This window comes from Alosa pseudoharengus, unplaced genomic scaffold (assembly GCF_046254945.1).
Source record: "Alosa pseudoharengus isolate Yale_2024_CS ecotype anadromous, Long Island Sound unplaced genomic scaffold, YU_APseudo_1.1 YU_APseudo_1.1_scf_4, whole genome shotgun sequence".
NCBI classification, from domain to species: domain Eukaryota; kingdom Metazoa; phylum Chordata; class Actinopteri; order Clupeiformes; family Clupeidae; genus Alosa; species Alosa pseudoharengus.
Window position 1 is genome coordinate 7,014,092 of NW_027468774.1, and position 17,920 is coordinate 7,032,011.

Sequence of the window (17,920 nt, forward strand, 5' to 3'; positions counted from 1 at the left end):
CTCGGGAAACTTCCGGTTTCTGAACTGGTTGCAGTTCCTGTTCTGGTTCCACATGAGGGCGCTCACGAATAAGTGCAGAATGAATGGAGGTCTATGGAGCTGTACCCCTCAAATCCACTTTTCTCGGGATATAATTTTTTGGCCAGAAATTGGAATGTTGCATGCGAAAGAGGGGGCAGAGAAAATATACACCGCTGAGTATTATATTTTTTGAGTCACTTCTTTGTTCTAAAAAGCCTTTCAAATGCGTCAATGACGTCATTCATTAGCAGCAAGCTAGTGAGTTGTGGGCAACAACGACCCAACCTGTAAGAAATCGAAAGGACGTAAGTACTCGTTCATTCAACTTTTGACCTATAATCCATATTGATCTTGCAGAAACCACAATCCAATCTTCGATTTGTCAACGACAACCAGGTGAAATAGACACATTTAGCCGTCTAGCTCCATAGACCCCCATTTTTTTTGCACTTATTCGTGATCGCCCCTAGCGGAACTGCAGCAGATTGCAGGTACAATGGAGTTAATAGGGAGTGATCCGGCTCTCCGTAAACGGGCTCTGATATTACCCAGGATATTGTCACAGCTAACCTAGCTTCTGTAATCTTTCAACCAAAGTTAGGAGTCATGTTGAATAAGGGTGTGCCGCACGGACAGTCACATAGGCTGTCACCATCACTGACTCTTAGGCTAATTGGGCTACCAATCTTGCAGTCGCAATAAAAAATGGATTCGAGACATTTTCCTGTTCCTATATTCTGTTTATGTAGGCTAATTTGTGAATGTAGCCTGCACAATGCAAAGAAATAAAAGATAAACTGGTGCATTTCCATACTCATAGAAATGAACATTGCGAGACACTTATCTCTTCTATGATCTCATCCCAGAAATATTTTCTTTGACTTGTTAGTTTTTTGAACATTTATTTTATCTAATGACATAGCAAACATGATGAATTGAATCCACATGTCCTTGCACTTGCGAAACTATTTTTCAGCATTCACGTTCTTCTTAAAGTGACAGGCACTCAATTAGATTTACACACCAAATGTGATGATATAGACAAGTGTAGCCTAATACTTTAAATATCAATATGATCAATCAAATTACTAAATATGTTTTAGCTATTAGTAATCATGCAGATCATAAAATACTATAAATAATTATCAATATAAATGTATAGTTTATATGAATTCCAAAATATGAAAAAGAAAACTATGACAACCATCACTTTCTGGTGTGTGTGTGGAGGGTCAATCAAATTCTATGATTGCCACTGATGTGAATGATCTCACAAATCACACAAACCAAATCAAATTTTAAAAAAAATCGCAATAGTATCGAAATCGTGATTCTTCACTTGCTATTGGTATTGAAACAATAATGTTGGTATCGTGACAACAGGAGTTGTGGATGTGTCCACACCAAAGCTGAGACCAAACCTACGCCCTTGGCACCATGGAGGTCTGAACCGGCACTGGTTAACGACCTACAGTAAGGAGGAGTATGCGTTTTCTAAAAATTGCTATTGTACACTACCTAAAATGCATTACTCCATTGACCAAGAGAAACCTGGTGAGAAATCCATGGCGAGTTGTTTATGTTATTCTAAGAGCACATTATCAACAGTGATATGGGCGGGCCACAACGCACTCTGCTTCTGTCATCCACAAACGCGCACCAGTGCACATCCATGCAAAACCTTACAACTTACACGATTACAATGGGGAACATAATTAGAACTAGAAATGTAATGCCAAAGGAATTACAATAGTGGATGGAAAGCTGCTGGCTTAAGGTTGGTGGGGAGATTCCTGAAAAAAAAAAACATTGAATCGCTTAATCTTTGAGTTCATACAAACCCTCTTACCAAAAAACCTTGTGTGTCTGGCATTCTTGAGATATCACACTCAAGGTGGGTTTGACCTTGACATTTGACTTCATCATTGAGTCCATACAAATGTTCACACCAAATTTGAAGCAAGTAGCCTATGTCAAGCCGTTCTGAAGTTGTGGCACAAGCACGAAAGCTGGCCTTTGGAAAATGTAGTTCAGAGAAAGCCTAATTGTAGCCTATGCAATGCAATAAGCTACCTGCAAAACGGGGCTTTCAGTTGGTGTTGATGACTGCTAATTTTGCACCCAACAATTAGTCATTGAATCTATGTTAATCAACATTACTTTGTCAACGTTAAAATCATTGAATCAACGTCACACTGCAACATTGATTCTACATCACTTTTGCACCCTTCATTAATATTGAAGCAACGTTGAAATTCTAACTACAGATCAACGGGATTTCAATGGTATTTCCACTAAAATGAATATTGAAACAACGTTGAAATTACAACCAAACTAAAAATCGACGTGATTTCATGTGGTATTTCAATTGATATTAAACCTCAGTAAACCACTATTAGCCTAATCTGGCAAAATATTGGGAAATTCATATCCTGCTTTATCTACAGCCAGGATAAATTTGGTTAGACCTAGGTAGGCTTTGTCTGGTTTAGGCTACACAAGCTTGCATAAATAACCATTGACAACTTGTTATCAGTTAAGCAAGTGCATTTATTCCCTCTTCATCTAGAAATTCACGTGTGCTGTGCTTTCCTGCCATCCATAGCAGTTGCAGTCAGCCTGATCCTCCAGTAGCAGAGTGAAGCGGCACCTAAAAGAAATAGAAGTGGGGGAAAAGAGACAGTTGTTAGATAAATATGTTCAACAAACTACCAGCTAAGCTTACAATCAAGTCATTTTACGCCACAACCTGCCACTCATACAAACGTAGTTCAAAACAGCTGACAATTTGAGTGTGAAGGCTAAGCACTATCGCCGCCACTGCACACAACCGCAAACCTAGAAACATTCCCGAGGTCTAGCTAAGGTAATATAACTTACCTACTGAATCCTCGGTTATCGCTTAATCAAGTTATGAACTTACTCGACGTAATACCAATATTATCAAACTAACTTAAATGTTAACGTTAAGAGTTAAACGTAACGTCCTCTCTAGACGTAGCAGCTACGAGTGTGTTGCTAATTGATGGCAGCTAACGCCAGCTTGCTTGCTTACTTGTCTAGCCGAGTCGTTAAAAAACAGACTTCACATATATACACCATTCGAATAGAAAATACAAATGAATTGTAACTTACATTGGGTGTGGTAGGAAAACGTCCATTTCGTCGTAGTTTGCTGGACGAAGCAGACACCATGGGCTCTATCTTCCACTCCAGCGCAATTGACTTTGCGCAAGTCGCTTTGAGGGCGGATCTTGGGCGTTGTTGCTATTTTACCGGCGGGGTAATGACTGTTGTGCCCGACGCAAATCTAAAATGGGGTGGTCTGTAGTAGCTACATTACTCATGGGTGTGGTTTGGGCAATAAACCAATCAGAGCGTCATCTCACATTCCCTTTAACAACAGGCACGCTTGTTCCATAGCGGATTGCTATTATGATGGCGGATTTGCCAGGCGCAGCCAGGAGCGGTTCACAGCCTATAGTCAGTTGGGAACAGTTTGCTATTGATTGACAAAATGTAATACAGAAATGTCACTTTCCGATGTTTTGGGATCACTCTCAATGAATCACTAGGTTATGAATGCATGGGGATATTTTTGCAATGTAATCTAACATTACCTCACTATAGACAATGCAGATCTTCTGTCAGATAAGCTCTCCTCTCCCGTGCTGCTGCTGGGGCATTTGGGTTAAATGGCATCGGCATGCAGTTCAACATCACGTCTCATTAAGTCCTCTAATATTTCCTAATTTATGTCATCAACACATCCGTGATTCGTGGAAATGTGTACGCTAGATTTATACCTATTTTTTCACATCGGACACCACACTGATTTCCCTCGTGTAGCAATATTTGTCCTTATTTGTAATTATGTATGGTTTGGAGAAATGGGAACTGTGTCGTATACATGTAGATGAGAGGAGCAAAGTGCATTGCGCAACACAAGCGCCCAAGCAAGCGCTCCTGCAGGTGTAAGCTACGGCTGTACCTTACCATCAGGCAACTCAACAACGAGAAACAGTTTCCAAGTTGACCTATCTTTCCAACTCTGCACAGTATCCCATTACCTGCATGACAGTAAGCTATTCACAATATTTTATGTAAAGTAGAGTTTGTAAACACGTTATCATCAACTTAATGCACGCACAACTTTTGTTTGAGCAGGAGAGAGAATAACAATGAATGGACGCAGCAACTACAGAAATTGTTGCTGCTTTCTTTTACTGTCTATGGTTGCTGGTTAACAGCACATAATAAGCGGATTTAAGCTAATTCACAAACCGAAGACTCCAAGGCCATCATGGATATAAAACGTTTTTTGAAAACAACGAAAGGATGGAGGGAACATAGCAAAGCTTGGAGTTATTTCAGATGGGCTACAACAAGGTAGGCAAAATTGTGGTGCTTGTCAAAACCTTAGCGCAGCTGGAATAATGCTTATAGGCTGGTGTTAAAGCGCACACAATGTTTAAAGCCATACACAATTAAATTGGAACAAAACTAAAAGTAACTTTAGCCTTTATAGGGCTGTATAAAGTTGTCCAAATTAATAGGTCGTAATTAGGCATTGTTGTTGTAAAGATATTGCATGTAGATGTACTATATAGGCTACTAAATTTTTATTTGACCAATGCACGAACAAAACCGGGAAACGGACAAATATTATCAAGGCTTTGAATGTTTCCATCTGTGCACAGGGTGTCTGTAGATCGGTGTGCATAGCATTCATTCCTGCAGGCCTGTGGCCATGCATGCGCCCTTAAAATAGCATCTGAATTTGCGCCACTGACTTTAGACCAGGAGGTTTCTGGTCTGTGGCGGAATTGTTTTCTGAAACTGCAAAATATCAACAGGTAGCGTTTGCGCCGGAACACGCCCCCTCTTTTCGCTGAAACGCCCCCGTGGGCGCACATGTACCTGTGGAGGGAAAATTCCAATATGCGCTGACTGCAAAATAGGAAAGACAAAAGCTCGAGTATACAAAGTCAATTGCGCTGGAGTGCAAGATAGAGCCCCAAGAACGTAAACTGTCTTGAAGAGAATTGAGCAGTGTGGTTCAAAAGCGATTAATTACAGGATGTGTAGGACTAGTTTAGTATGTACCTCTAAGTTGTTGTCTTTTTTATATTAAAAAACATATTGGGTTTTAAAAGAAAATACAAGCCTTTTGACTGCTCATTAGTATAAAGAGTAATGTAAGACATGTTATATTTACTTCTGTTTGCTCTGGAGTGAGTGAGAAACAGAGTAGTCTTTTTGTTCCTTTCCTATATCAAAAACATTTTAAGATTGGCAGATTGGCAGATGGTGGACCGCTGGTGGTATGCTGCCGGTGTGGTCCCCCACTGGACCACCATCTCTTTAAATTTAACTTGTCATGAATATTAAGAAAAGTTAATAAAGTGATATATGGAGTATAACTGAACAAATGAAAAAGATTTTAGACCAATAGTGGCAATATATTGGGCAATTTGTCTGCAACCCGCCAGCGCACCGCCAGCGAACCGATGAGCAAAATGCCAGCGGACAGCCAGCTATGCCCCCAGTGGACCGACAGTGTTCCGCCAGCTATGCCCCCAATGGACCGACAGTGTTCCGCCAGCTATGCCCCCAATGGACCGACAGTGGTCCGCCAGCCTCTTGCTATCTGGGTTGAAACTTATTGCAAATTGCAGTAAGTGTACTGCTTTGTCCTGTCCACCTGTTCCACTATGGAGCCCATTTGAGGATGTAGTACCTGTCCTCCTGTTTCACTATGGAGCCCATTCCTCCTGTTTCACTAACAGTCGCCACGCTAGTTAATGAGTGGACTTGAATGAACTTGATCAAACTGTCCAGTACTGTCTGAGAGGAGTGTGATGAATGCTTATCTGCATTGCAGGTATGAGAGTGAGGCCACCACACGCCAGACCATGGAGGCTGATGTCGCTGGCTTGAAAACTGTACTGGCAGACATCACTTTCGCCAAGACAGACCTCACTGCCCGCTTGACTGGCCTGACGGAAGACCTGGCCGTGCTGCAGAAGAACCACACAGAGGTACTATACTTGATGGGCCTCGACTTCATCTATGCAGACATCTAACATGCGCAAATACACATACACTTTTGCTTTTTTGATAATATAGAAAAGGAAATGATGTCACTACCGCCATAGTGTTACTGCCATACTCTGCTGGAATGGCTGATTTTAGTGCATATAGTATGAAAACTCAACCAGTAGCAGTAGTGATGGCAGTAGTTACAATTGTATAACTGTAATTATAGTAGTATAGTTGTAAAATTGTACATGTTAGCAGTAGCTGTTGCTTTTTGTAGTGGATAGAGCATCCAATGGATCTTACAAGATAAAGCCTTTAGGTTGCTTTGATCTCTGCGACTAAGTGCCAGCTTATTGTAATTTAATTTGTCCACTCTGAACGGACCTGCTCGCCCTGCGCACCCAAGTCTGCCACCAGGTCAACGTGGACGTGGACGCTGCACCCCAGGAAGACCTCTCTGCTGTCCTGGCGGGAGTCCGCGAACACTACGAAGCTGTGGCCGTCAAGAACAAGACAGAGCTTGAGGCGTGGTTCCAGGCCAAGGTCTGAGGCGTGTTTTTAAACATCAACTCACTCAGTATGCCGGTATGGCGGTTACAGTATATAAAATAATTTCTACTTGAATGCAGTAGCGTGCCAAACATACCATGTACAGTACACTATACAACAAGTAAGTATTTATTAATTTCTGATTGGTCGAGGGCTATTCCATGAGTCATTCCGAGGAGCTGGGCCTCCAGCCGTATCACAGCCATGGATATTTGTGCCACCAGCACCACTCTCACCCATGCCATATTGCTCAGTTATGCTATTTCTAACAGGGCGGTATTTTTGACCCTAAGATGAAACTGACAGGCCACGTTACGGTATTGGAATGCTTCTAACTGATTATTGATGTCACAATGATGTCACAATGTCCTGCTGCAGACGGAGAGCTTGAAGAAAGAGGTCACCACCAGCACGGCCACCCTGCAGGTCAGCAGCTCTGTAGTGACCTCCATGAAGAGCACCATTCAGGCTCTGCAGATTGAACTCATGTCTCTGACCAGTATGGTAGGTCCACGCATCTTAGTCTAGTCAAATGGGGTGATACAAAGCAAAATTGTGTGTGTGTGTGTGTGTGTGTGTGTGTGAGAGAGAGAGAGAGCGTGTGTGTGTGTGTGTATGTTCATTTCCCTCATATTTTGTCCGAATGTGTGTGTGTGTGTGTGTGTGCATGTATTCATTTCCCTCATATTTTGTCCGAATGTGTGTGTGTGTGTGTGTGTGTGTGCATGCATGTATTCATTTCCCTCATATTTTGTCTGTGTGTGTGTGTGTGTGTGTGTGTCTATGTGTGTGTGTGTGTTTACAGAAAGCCTCTCTGGAGACCACACTCTCTGAGACAAAGACCCGCTACGCAGGCATGCTATCTGGGTACCAGTCTCAGGGGAGCAGCTGCGTATTGACCTGGAGAGCCAGAGCTCCGAGTACCAGATGCTCCTGGACATCAAGACCAGGCTGGAGCTGGAGATCGCAGAGTACAGCAGACTGCTGGACAGTCAAGTTAGCAGGTAGGTGACAAATGTCATAGAAAAACAACAGCGGCAACAACAACAACTCCAACTACAACTACAACAACATACAGCAGATGAGGACGTTTGTTCCTTAATTGGTTTGTGAAGTATCGGTCATAGTTAAGGAGTTGAGTATCTGTGTGAGACAACTACAGTGTTTCCCACAGAATTAAATTATATTTGTGGTGGTAAGTTTGCAGAATTAACTTGAATGCAACAGTTTTTAACAAATTAGCGCAGCGTGGTTATGATGCTAACCAGATTTAAGCTCAATTTAGTACAACCTGGAAAATCATTGTGTGGTGGTCAATGTTGATATTGTGGTGGGCCACCACAAATAAGTCAATGTATGTGAAACACTGAACTATGTGGGAAACATCTAGCCGATGTGTTGTCTGTGATTGGTCGAAACTGACCACATGGTCTGCATCCTGTCCCCAGCAGCTCCTCGTCCTCCTCCACCAGGACCAAGTACGTCACTGTTATGGAAGAGGTGGTTGATGGGAAGGTTGTGTCATCCTCGTCGTTCAGTTCCAATTACCTGGCCCGTCCCTAGGTGCACAGGTGTTGCCTCTTGCCAACTGTTTGAAAATTAAGACAAAATAAACATTCTGGAAGAAAAAAGATCCGACTTTTGAGTGATCACTAGTTCATGTCTTGGAGCACAGACCAGAGGTCTCAGAGTGTAAGTAAGTAAGTAGTAAGTAAAAATGTATTTATAGAGCACATTTAAACAAAGCTTTCGCTGACCAAAGTGCTGTACAAAATAAAATAATATAAAAATAAATATAAAAATAAAATAAGTACAAATAAGTAAACAATAAATTATAATGAGACCAGCAACAGCAGACTGGCACAGATCAACAGCAACAATGACTCAACAGCAATGACAACAGAAGACATGTACAGGGTTACAGACAGGGCAACAGACAGAGGGTTAGGAAGCTGGGAAGGATAAGGTAAAAAGATGGCTTAAAACAAAGATGGAGGGAGCGTTTTTAAAGTCCAGGGGCAATTGGTTCCACAGCTGTGGCGCTGCAACTGCAAAGGCTCTGCCACCTTTTAGTTTGAGCCTTGACCGGGGCACGAGGAGGAGAGCTGTGCCAGCAGATCTGAGAGACCTGGGGACTTGGTGAATGAGGTCTTACGGGACCGTTTATTTACATAATACTTTCGTTTTAATTTGACAAAAAGTGGGGGGGATAGAATCGTGTTTCAGCAAAAGTATGTATGTTATAACACCCACAACCCCCACACTTGCTACGCCCCTGGCTACTAAGCACTACCCTTGCTCAGTTTCTATTAGCCACTAAGCACTACCCTTGCTTAGTTTCTATTAGCTACTAATCACTATACCCGTTCAGTTTGTATTAGCTACTAAGCACTATACCCGTTCAGTTTGTAGGGTGGAGAGAGAAGGCAGTGTGTAATTTTGCACTTCCGCTTTTTTCATTAGGTATTTCATGCTTCTGTGGTATTCTTCAACTTTGCCACACACAGTACAGTAAGCCATGGTTCAAGAGAGGATTACTGTTCAGTTTGTATTAGCTACTAAGCACTATACCCGTTCAGTTTGTAGGGTGGAGAGAGAAGGCAGTGTGTAATTTTGCACTTCCGCTTTTTTCATTAGGTATTTCATGCTTCTGTGGTATTCTTCAACTTTGCCACACACAGTACAGTAAGCCATGGTTCAAGAGAGGATTACTGTGCAAGGCAAGCCAGTGTTTTCCTGGCACGTCTCTGTAATCAGGGTTTTCTGTTAACAGAATTCTCACTGGTATCTGCTAGACAACAAGTACCAAAACATGATTAGTTCATAGATTTCACATGTAAAATTCATTTTATACAACCCCACCCCCCTTGCCTGTTCATAATTCTGAGAAATTCTTGTGTGCATGTGTGCGTGTACATGTTTATGTTTATGTGTGTGGGTGTGTGTGTGTGTGTGTGTGTGTGTGTGTGCGTGCTTGTGTGTGTGCCTGCGTATGTGCCTGTGTTTGTGCATGTGCATGCATGAGTACATATGTCTACTGTGTGAGTATGTGTCATACGTATGATTACTGTGAATGTATGTGTGTGCGTGTGTATCTGTTTATGCACATGTGTGCACATGGAATGGGTTAAGATGACCCCTGGAGGCAAACATACGGAAAAAATTGGTCATCCTAGGCCCTACGGTTCTCAAGATATTCACAGAAAACTGTGTCTGCCCTAGCCTCCTTTCGGGGGGTCCAGTCCAGCGGCGGGGCTACAGATCAAGACGAAAAACGATGGTTCCATGCTATCCATGTGGGGTTACATGCCAACCAAGTTTCGTGTACCCCGGTCTTACAGTGTCCCGGGAATCCTTGACGGAAATCTGACTAAACCTATATAACCGCCGCGTCGCTGCGCGGCGGTCATAATTACACAGAGCACAGCTCTTTTGTGTAGACACTTGGGTGCATAACTGTAAACTCAGCATTCAGTCCTAGACACTGGGCAACAGTGGGGCAGCCGTGGCCTACTGGTTAGCGCTTCGGACTTGTGACCGGAGGGTTGCCGGTTCGAACCTTGACCAGTAGGAGCGTAGCACCTAACCCCTCACTGCTCCCCGAGCGCCGCTGCTGTTGCAGGCAGCTCACTGCGCCGGGATTAGTGTGTGCTTCACCTCACTGTGTGTTCACTGTGTGCTTCACCTCGCTGAGTGTGTTTCACTAATTCACGGATTGGGATAAATGCAGAGACCAAATTTCCCTCAAGGGATCAAAAGAGTATGTATACTTATACAGTTGAGCCCTTGTCAACAACAGACATTCAAGGCCATATAGAACTGAGAGGAGGAGGAAGAGACACTGTCTTGCAAAAAGTATTTTATGAAATTGAAAACTCAAGGGTGATAATTAGTGTATATGGTTTTGCAGATTTGGTGTGGGGTTATGGTGTTATATGGAGTTATGGTGTTTGAATGACATGTTTACAGTGAAAAATTGTGTGATATGCAAGATTGTGGGCCCTATTATCGTGGTCTAAAACGCATGGTCACTAGTCAAAAGCTTATTTAAATTTAGTCCACATTGGGAGTGTTTTCGTTATCAAACATCATGCGGATGGCGCAACAAGGCGCTAATATTCTTAATCAGTCAAGGGTGTGTTTTGGCCGTAACATCATTTAAACCAATGAGAATGACATCTGTCAAACAGCACAACTTCAAACAGCGCATCGGTATTTTGGATTTGAAGGAATCTGCTTGCACATGAGACAGTATGGAACAGTTATTCCACTAACACGCATATGCACTCTTATTATTTGAGCTCATTGGCAAACTGAAACGAACTTCACTCTTCGTTCAGCGAGCTTCTGGGTACCCAGATTAACTTCACTGTGGTGTCAGTCAATGACAAAACAGTTAATTACTTTATTAACTGACAATGGGTTACCATCGAAAACATAGCCTGAGAAAAGCAACACTTACCCCAAAAGTGTTCGAACTTCGTATATGACTGAATAAAAAACTATTATCCTGCAGAGGAGTTGCTGCTTACTGTACATCTCGTGACAGGGCATCTTCAGCTGTGCTTCATATTTGCCTCTCGCCTAATTACTTTTATCCGTCATTACCAATTTGCAAATGATGGTGAATAACTACTCATTGTGAGATGTATTTTATTATATCTTTATTCTAATTATGTTTCCCATTGTAATTGTGTAAGTTGTAATGTTTTGCATGGATGTGCGCTGGTGCGCGTTTGTGGATGAGAGAAGCAGAGTGCGTTGTGGCCCGCCCATATCACTGTTGATAATGTGCTCTTAGAATAACATAAACAACTCGCCATGGATTTCTGACCAGGTTTCTCTTGGTCAATGGTGTAATGTGTTTTAGGTAGTGTAAAACAGCAGTTTTTAGACAATGCACCAGACCCCTCCGGTCGTTAACTGCCGCACCCCTTGTGTAGTGTGCGTATAGGGAGAACTGGCCCTGTCGTTAACTGCCGCACCCCTTGTGTAGTGTGCGTATAGGGAGAACTGGCCCTGTCGTTAACTCCCGCACCCCTTGTGTAGTGTGCGTATAGGGAGAACTGGCCCTGTCGTTAACTGCCGCACCCCTTGGCGCGTTGCTCAATAAAAGAGACGTACAAGATAAGAATACATTTTGCACTGGGATAATAATCTGCTTTCCGCCAGGTTTTGCGTCATGAAAATAGGGCCCTGTGTGTGTAAGCAGTTTAAAAGAAACTGTATTGTATTTCACAATGTGGAGAGAAAATAGTCCTCAATGGTCTTATGTGTTGTTTGGTCAATGTATTTTTGTACTCTAAATTGTCCTCTAATCCTTCTTGAACAAGCATGCTCTATACCCTAGGAAAACATGTTTTGTCAAATGTGTTTTGCATTGAGTACATTAGTGTGTAACTAATTCAAACATTATCAGATCATGTGATGAATGTGTTGTGATATGATAATAAAATAGAGTTTCAATAAATAATTGTACAGTTTTGACTGAAGTGTTTCATTTTGATTCTGCTTCTTGGGTATGGTGTTAATAGTGTGTAGTGTTTCAAAAAACACAGGCCCTGTTTTTAAAATTGTGCCTCAGCAAAATGAAAAAAACTGTAAGGTGTTATGTGCACTTCTTCAGTTGTCTCTGAGCGCAGCAACACACCACACTTCTATTGACTTGTATTCAAAATGCAGTAGTGCGGTTCCCGATCTTTATTTCCCGCGTACCACCACCTACATCCTGACTCGGCTTGCGTACCACCACCTACATCCTGACTCGGCTTGCGTACCACCACCTACATCCTGACTCGGCTTGCGTACCCCATCCGACACATATACAAACGTAACACATTCTATTGACGCATTCCAGGCATAATTTTTAATTTAGACACCCTACATGATAACAAATAACAAAATCAAAATGTGCAACGGTGTCTATGAGCTCTCACGCTAAAAAAACAGTGTTGAGAACAACACTATTAAACACAAAGAACAAGGAGAACATTGGCTTAAGATTTAAAAACAAATAATTTCCGCCATTGCCCTTTTCATCTCGCGCACCCCCTAGTGGAAGCTCGCATAGCACCGGTGGTACACGTACATGTACCACAGTTTGGGAATCCCTGCTGCAGTGCATCGCTACACATAGTGCAGGTTGACACTTTAAAAGAGCCAGGTCGACGCTAGCTAACATCAGTGGATATCTGGACATGTCTTGATATAGTCGACACAAATTGGCATGCTATCAGACAATACTTTGTGTTGGTCTAACAGGAGTATAAGTATATATACTCTTTTGATCCCGTGAGGGAAATTTGGTCTCTGTATTTATCCCAATCCGTGAAATAGTGAAACACACTCAACACACAGTGAACACACAGTGAGGTGAAGCACACACTAATCCCGACGCAGTGAACTGCCTGCTACAGCGGCGCTCGGGGAGCAGTGAGGGGTTAGGTGCCTTGCTCAAGGGCACTTCAGCCGTGCCTACTGGTCGGGGATCGAACCGGCAAACCTCTGGTTACAAGTCCGAAGCGCTAACCAGTAGGCCACAGCTGAGAAACACAGGAGAAACACAAGAGAAACACAACAGTAGACCTTTTTTGGTTTGATGCAACTTTTCACTTTATTGTTTCGTTCGATTGGAAACGATTCGATTGGAGGAGTTTCCGAGGCCCACAGAAGCAGGTTCATCAGTACCTGCGGATTGCGGAGGACGAGGTGGAACTGCTGGACGAGGACACTACCCGACCGTCCACCACCTCCTCCACCACTGTGACATATTTGGTTCTGGAACTGGAGCTGGAGGATGACGAGCTGTGGGGTGCAAACAATGGAACAGGGTCAGATTATACTGTGGCATAATGGACAAAGGCTAAAAGGATGAAGGATGGAGGATGGAGAACTCTTTTGTGCCATCTAGTGGTGAACAGAGGGTATGAGAAGCACAGCTGCAGTGCACACTGAACAGGATGGAGCTGGTTAAGAGGGATAATTCTCTTATTTTTTTCTGGAAAATGCCTTCTCTGAGGAACAAAGGACTGGAGAGAGCTCCAGATAGAATGTACGGAAGAAAAATGTCAGACTCGTCTATCTATCTATCTATCTATCTATCTATAGATAAATAAAGCAAGTATTTCATTTCAGAGAAGGGAATTATAGAGGAAAACTGTGATATCACAGTAGGCCCACCTGACTGCTTCTCCGTCCATCAGCCTCTTGTACTCTGCGATCTCCAGCTCCAGCCTGGTCTTGATGTCCAGGAGCATCTTGTACTCGGAGCTCTGGCTCTCCAGGTCAATACGCAGCTGGGTGAGCTGGGCCTCCAGGCTGCTCACCTGAGACTGGTACCCAGCCATGATGCCAGCGTAGCGGTTCTTAGTCTCCGCCAGCGTGCCTTCCATGGACGCTTTCTGTTCAGGAGGGGGAGGAGGGGGGGGGAGGGGGGAAGAGAGAGAGAGAGAAAGAGAAAAAGAGGGACAGAAAGAGAAAATAGAGAGAGAGAGAGAAAGAGGGAGAGAGAAAGGGAGAGAGATAGAAGAGGGAGTTTTAGAAATAACCTGGCCTTATTCTTTCACACAAACATACGGAATTTGTTGAATAACCTGGCTTTAATCTTTCACACAAACATACGGCATTTGTGGAATAACCTGGCCTTATTCTTTCACACAAACATTTGGGCGTTTGAGGATGTTTTTGGGCGGTAACCAGGCAGTAACTAGGTACGCCTTGCTGTTGGAGGTACAAACAGCCATTAAGATAACATAGTAAGAAGCTGGCTCAAGGTTATAAAAGTATTTTGCCGTATTTAGTTGTATAATGAAAGCACAGTTGTTATAGCCATCCATGTGTGTTCACTTCTGGCTCCTTGGCTATGAATGTGGTGACTACAGCGGACCATTTGACGTCTTTAGAACACTTAACATATCGGAGGTGCCACATGTTGAGTTACTGGGCAATTCCACGGAAAATTTACTTTTTGTTAATTTGTGCATTTTTTCTCATTTACATTCATCAGCCAAAAATAGCAAATGCTCAAATTTCATGTAATCATTCACATCATACCATACCATCACATTTTATTGGCGTTATGGATGTTACAAAAAATTTAATTTTCCATGGAATTGCTCTACTCCAGTCTAGATTTTTTGGCGTATTGTCTATCCAAAATAAAATGGCAGTTTCGAAGTTAACTGATGGTCAAATCAAGCAAAACTCAGATATTGTTTGCACCTCTAAGTGGTCTGTGATGTATGTTTGTATGAAATAATTGTACAGGTCATACTCAACACTGAGCTGCTAATTTGTTGCTTGTGTCAAATTCAGATTCAACTCAATTCTACAGAAAGAAGACACATTTAAATCTTGGATCCTGAACATGTGCTTTTGTCAGTGAAAAAGAACACATTTCTTTATGAATGTATAAGGTAATTCATGAAGAGCTGATGGAAAGTTTACTTTTTGAGTAATGTTGCTGGGCAACGTTCCTGGGTATTCTGGAGTACAATCATCAGCAGGCAATTTTTTATGATCACTTAATCAGAACACATCCAACCGCTTATAAAGTTGCCCAGCAATATAGCTCAAAATACTGCTGCCCTGATCCATCATCACATTACCTAAGTAATGCCTTATCATCTATCAACAGCTCATCTATCATGATTCAGTGTGGAAGGTTACCATGCTCAGTAGGGACTGCAGCTCAATCTGCAGCGCCTGGTATGTGCTTTTGACGGTGCTGATTTCTGTTCTGGATGTCTGCAGGACCTCTGTGCTTGTCTTCACCTCTTTATGTAGAGATTCTGTCTGTATGAGGGAAAAAACCAACAAACATAATGCTCATAAAATCACAATTCATTTTGATTGGCCATCTCTTTTGTATGTGAAACATATCTACTGTAGTATCTATCTGTCAGTAGTTACGACATAATGAGAGGGAATGCTATCTGTCTGTAGTTCACAACACAATAATGGACTCGCCTTGGCCTGGAACCACGTCTCAAGCTCTTTCCTGTTCTTGACGGCGACAGCTTCGTAGTGTTCGCGGATTTCTGCCATGATCTTAGTCAGGTCCTCCTGAGGTGCCGCGTCCACCTCCACATGCACCTGACCGCTCACCTGACCGCGTATGGTCAGCAGGTCCTGAAACAGCATGGCAAGAATGGCATCAGTTATATGACAACGGACCCTAAGACGCTCCACAATCACAATCTGCAATCGCAATCTTCAACCTTGATCATCTTCAAATCTGAATTCAAAGGCATTTCTGTCATCACAGACATACTAGAATGCAATTAAACTTGAGGTGCCTTGATATGCCAATTTTGTCAGATGCATGCAATACATAACTCAGACATGTCAAGCATAGATGTTCTTTACCCCATATGCATGCATAAATAAACAAAGTGTATAGGCCTCAGACAGTAAGTCATTACTATAACATTGTAGATATAGCTGGAGCAGAAAGACTTCATCCAGCATAACTGCTATCATGTTTCCCAGTGATAAGCAGTGATAAACAGTATTCGAATGCAGGATTTGAATCATAGAATAGGTGTGTGATTTGCACAGATTAGCATGTGACTCCAGCCTACCTCCTGGTGGGTTTTTTGCATGTATGCCAGCTCGTCCTGTAGGCCAGAGATTTGCATGTTCAGGTCGGATTTGGACAGGGTGAGGTCATCCAGCACTCTCCTCAGTCCACCGATGTCTGCCTCCACAGACTGACGCATGTTCAGCTCAGCTTCATACCTGAATCAATCAATCAGTCAGTCAGTGAAGAACATGCAGATCACACCCATCATTATTGTAAGGTTAGTGTTATAATGCCAAAATAGGTCATTTGATGATTGTTGATTACTGTCGTGTCTGTACATGCTTTACATTGTCATTCAGCATCCGAATAGCAATGCTTATTATCGTGCAAAAAATAAAAGAAATGTTTTGGAACCGTAAGGATGCAGGAGATGTATGGGGATGCGCTTACTTGACCCTGAAGTCATCCACTGCCAGAGTTGCGTTGTCGATGTTGAGGTGCACACTGCCCTTAAGCAGAAGAGCTGCCTGAATCTAGAGCCGTCAACATGAACACATCAGGTCACTTCAACAGAGTTCCAATCCCTGATCATTCAAGGTCATTCAAATTTTTCAATTATCATAGTATACTGAAGTTCTCTCTCTACAATTATGATACTTTCCTCACATGGCACATTAAAAAAAGAAATATTTTGTTTTAATATTAGAATATTAAATATATAATACAAGTTAATATAGAGTCACTAGACTGACCTTGCCCCTGAGGTCATTGATGACTCCAAAGTGACCCTTGAAATCATGGGTAGCAGGTCCAGTCTTGCTCTCCAGGTACTGTCTGATCTTCAGCTCCAGCTCAGCGTTGGCCTTCTCCAGGGTGCGCACCTTGACCAGGTAGGAGGCCAGGCGGTCGTTGAGGTTCTGCATGGTGAACTTCTCGTTGCCGATGACGCCTCCTTCCATGCTGCTGGACATGCTGTAGCCTCCTCCGTACCCTCCGCCGGAGGAGAAGCCGTAGCCACCACCGCCACCGCCGCCGCCCATGGAGAGGGTCCGGGAGGCGCCAGAGATGCGCACGCCAGCGCCACCTGCCCCTCCGTACACGCTCCCGGCCCTCATGACGCTCATGCGGGCACTACCCCCAGACAGGGAGAGTCCGGAAGAGCCCATGGACATCCCTCCGCCCATAGAGAGCCCTCCGCCCATGGAGGACCCCCCACGCATGGAGCCAGATGAGGACATGGAGACACGGCTGTAAGTGCTGGCCATCGCGAAGGCAAAGTGGTGCAGTAGCTGGCAGAACCTGGGCAGTGCAGAGAGAGAACAGAGTGCAGACGGAGCGTCTGGAGGTTCTTTATATCAGAACGCGTCACCTGCGTGGAGATTACATGCCCAGTTCCACCAGTTGAATGCAGACGCTGGGTTGATGTCAAACATGTATCAAAATGCAGACGCTGGGTTGATGTCAAAAATGTAAGTGGTTATAAAGTGATAATTTAGTCACTGCAAAACAAAGCAAAAAATAAAAAATAAACTAGACCAACGAGTCATGACAAGTTCAGGTGTTATTGCAACCAAGCATTGTTACAGAATTACTCTGACATTTTACTTTAATCTCAAAGAGTAATACCATGAAGGTCAACCAAGCCCAGTGGCATTTTGCTTGCACCTGAATAGTTGAGGTAATGTAAGGGCAATAAACTGTAACAGTGGAAATACACGCTTGGCACACAAACCACTCTCACTCATCTGTCTGCACTTTGCATATAGTTAACAATTATTAGTTTCG

The 17,920-nt window shown here is 43.1% G+C and overlaps 1 protein-coding gene and 1 pseudogene across 1 annotated transcript; one reads left to right on the forward strand and one right to left on the reverse strand.

Annotated features, from left to right (window-relative positions):
* The first annotated feature begins 5,328 nt into the window (after positions 1-5,328).
* LOC143102265 (keratin, type I cytoskeletal 50 kDa-like) lies at positions 5,329-8,186 on the forward strand (annotated as a pseudogene).
* A 5,018-nt stretch (positions 8,187-13,204) lies between these two features.
* LOC143103320 (keratin, type I cytoskeletal 50 kDa-like) lies at positions 13,205-17,400 on the reverse strand. The gene is made up of 7 exons (XM_076267149.1): positions 16,888-17,400; positions 16,586-16,668; positions 16,194-16,350; positions 15,580-15,741; positions 15,280-15,405; positions 13,792-14,012; positions 13,205-13,416 (listed from the first exon to the last, which is right to left on the reverse strand). The coding sequence occupies exons 1-7, from the start codon at positions 17,398-17,400 to the stop codon at positions 13,293-13,295; spliced, it is 1,386 nt and encodes a 461-aa protein (XP_076123264.1). The 3' UTR covers positions 13,205-13,292.
* Between the last annotated feature and the right edge of the window lie 520 nt (positions 17,401-17,920).

What these genes read in the sequence shown, in the direction of transcription:
- LOC143103320 (XM_076267149.1), bottom strand. Translation starts at nt 17,400, where the DNA reads ATGGCCAGCACTTACAGCCGTGTCTCCATGTCCTCATCTGGCTCCATG. An exon ending in TCAATGACCTCAGGGGCAAG is followed by an intron (nt 16,669 to 16,887) that starts GTCAGTCTAGTG and finishes TGACGGCTCTAG; the next exon opens with ATTCAGGCAGCTCTTCTGCT. An exon ending in GTGGATGACTTCAGGGTCAA is followed by an intron (nt 16,351 to 16,585) that starts GTAAGCGCATCC and finishes TGATTGATTCAG; the next exon opens with GTATGAAGCTGAGCTGAACA.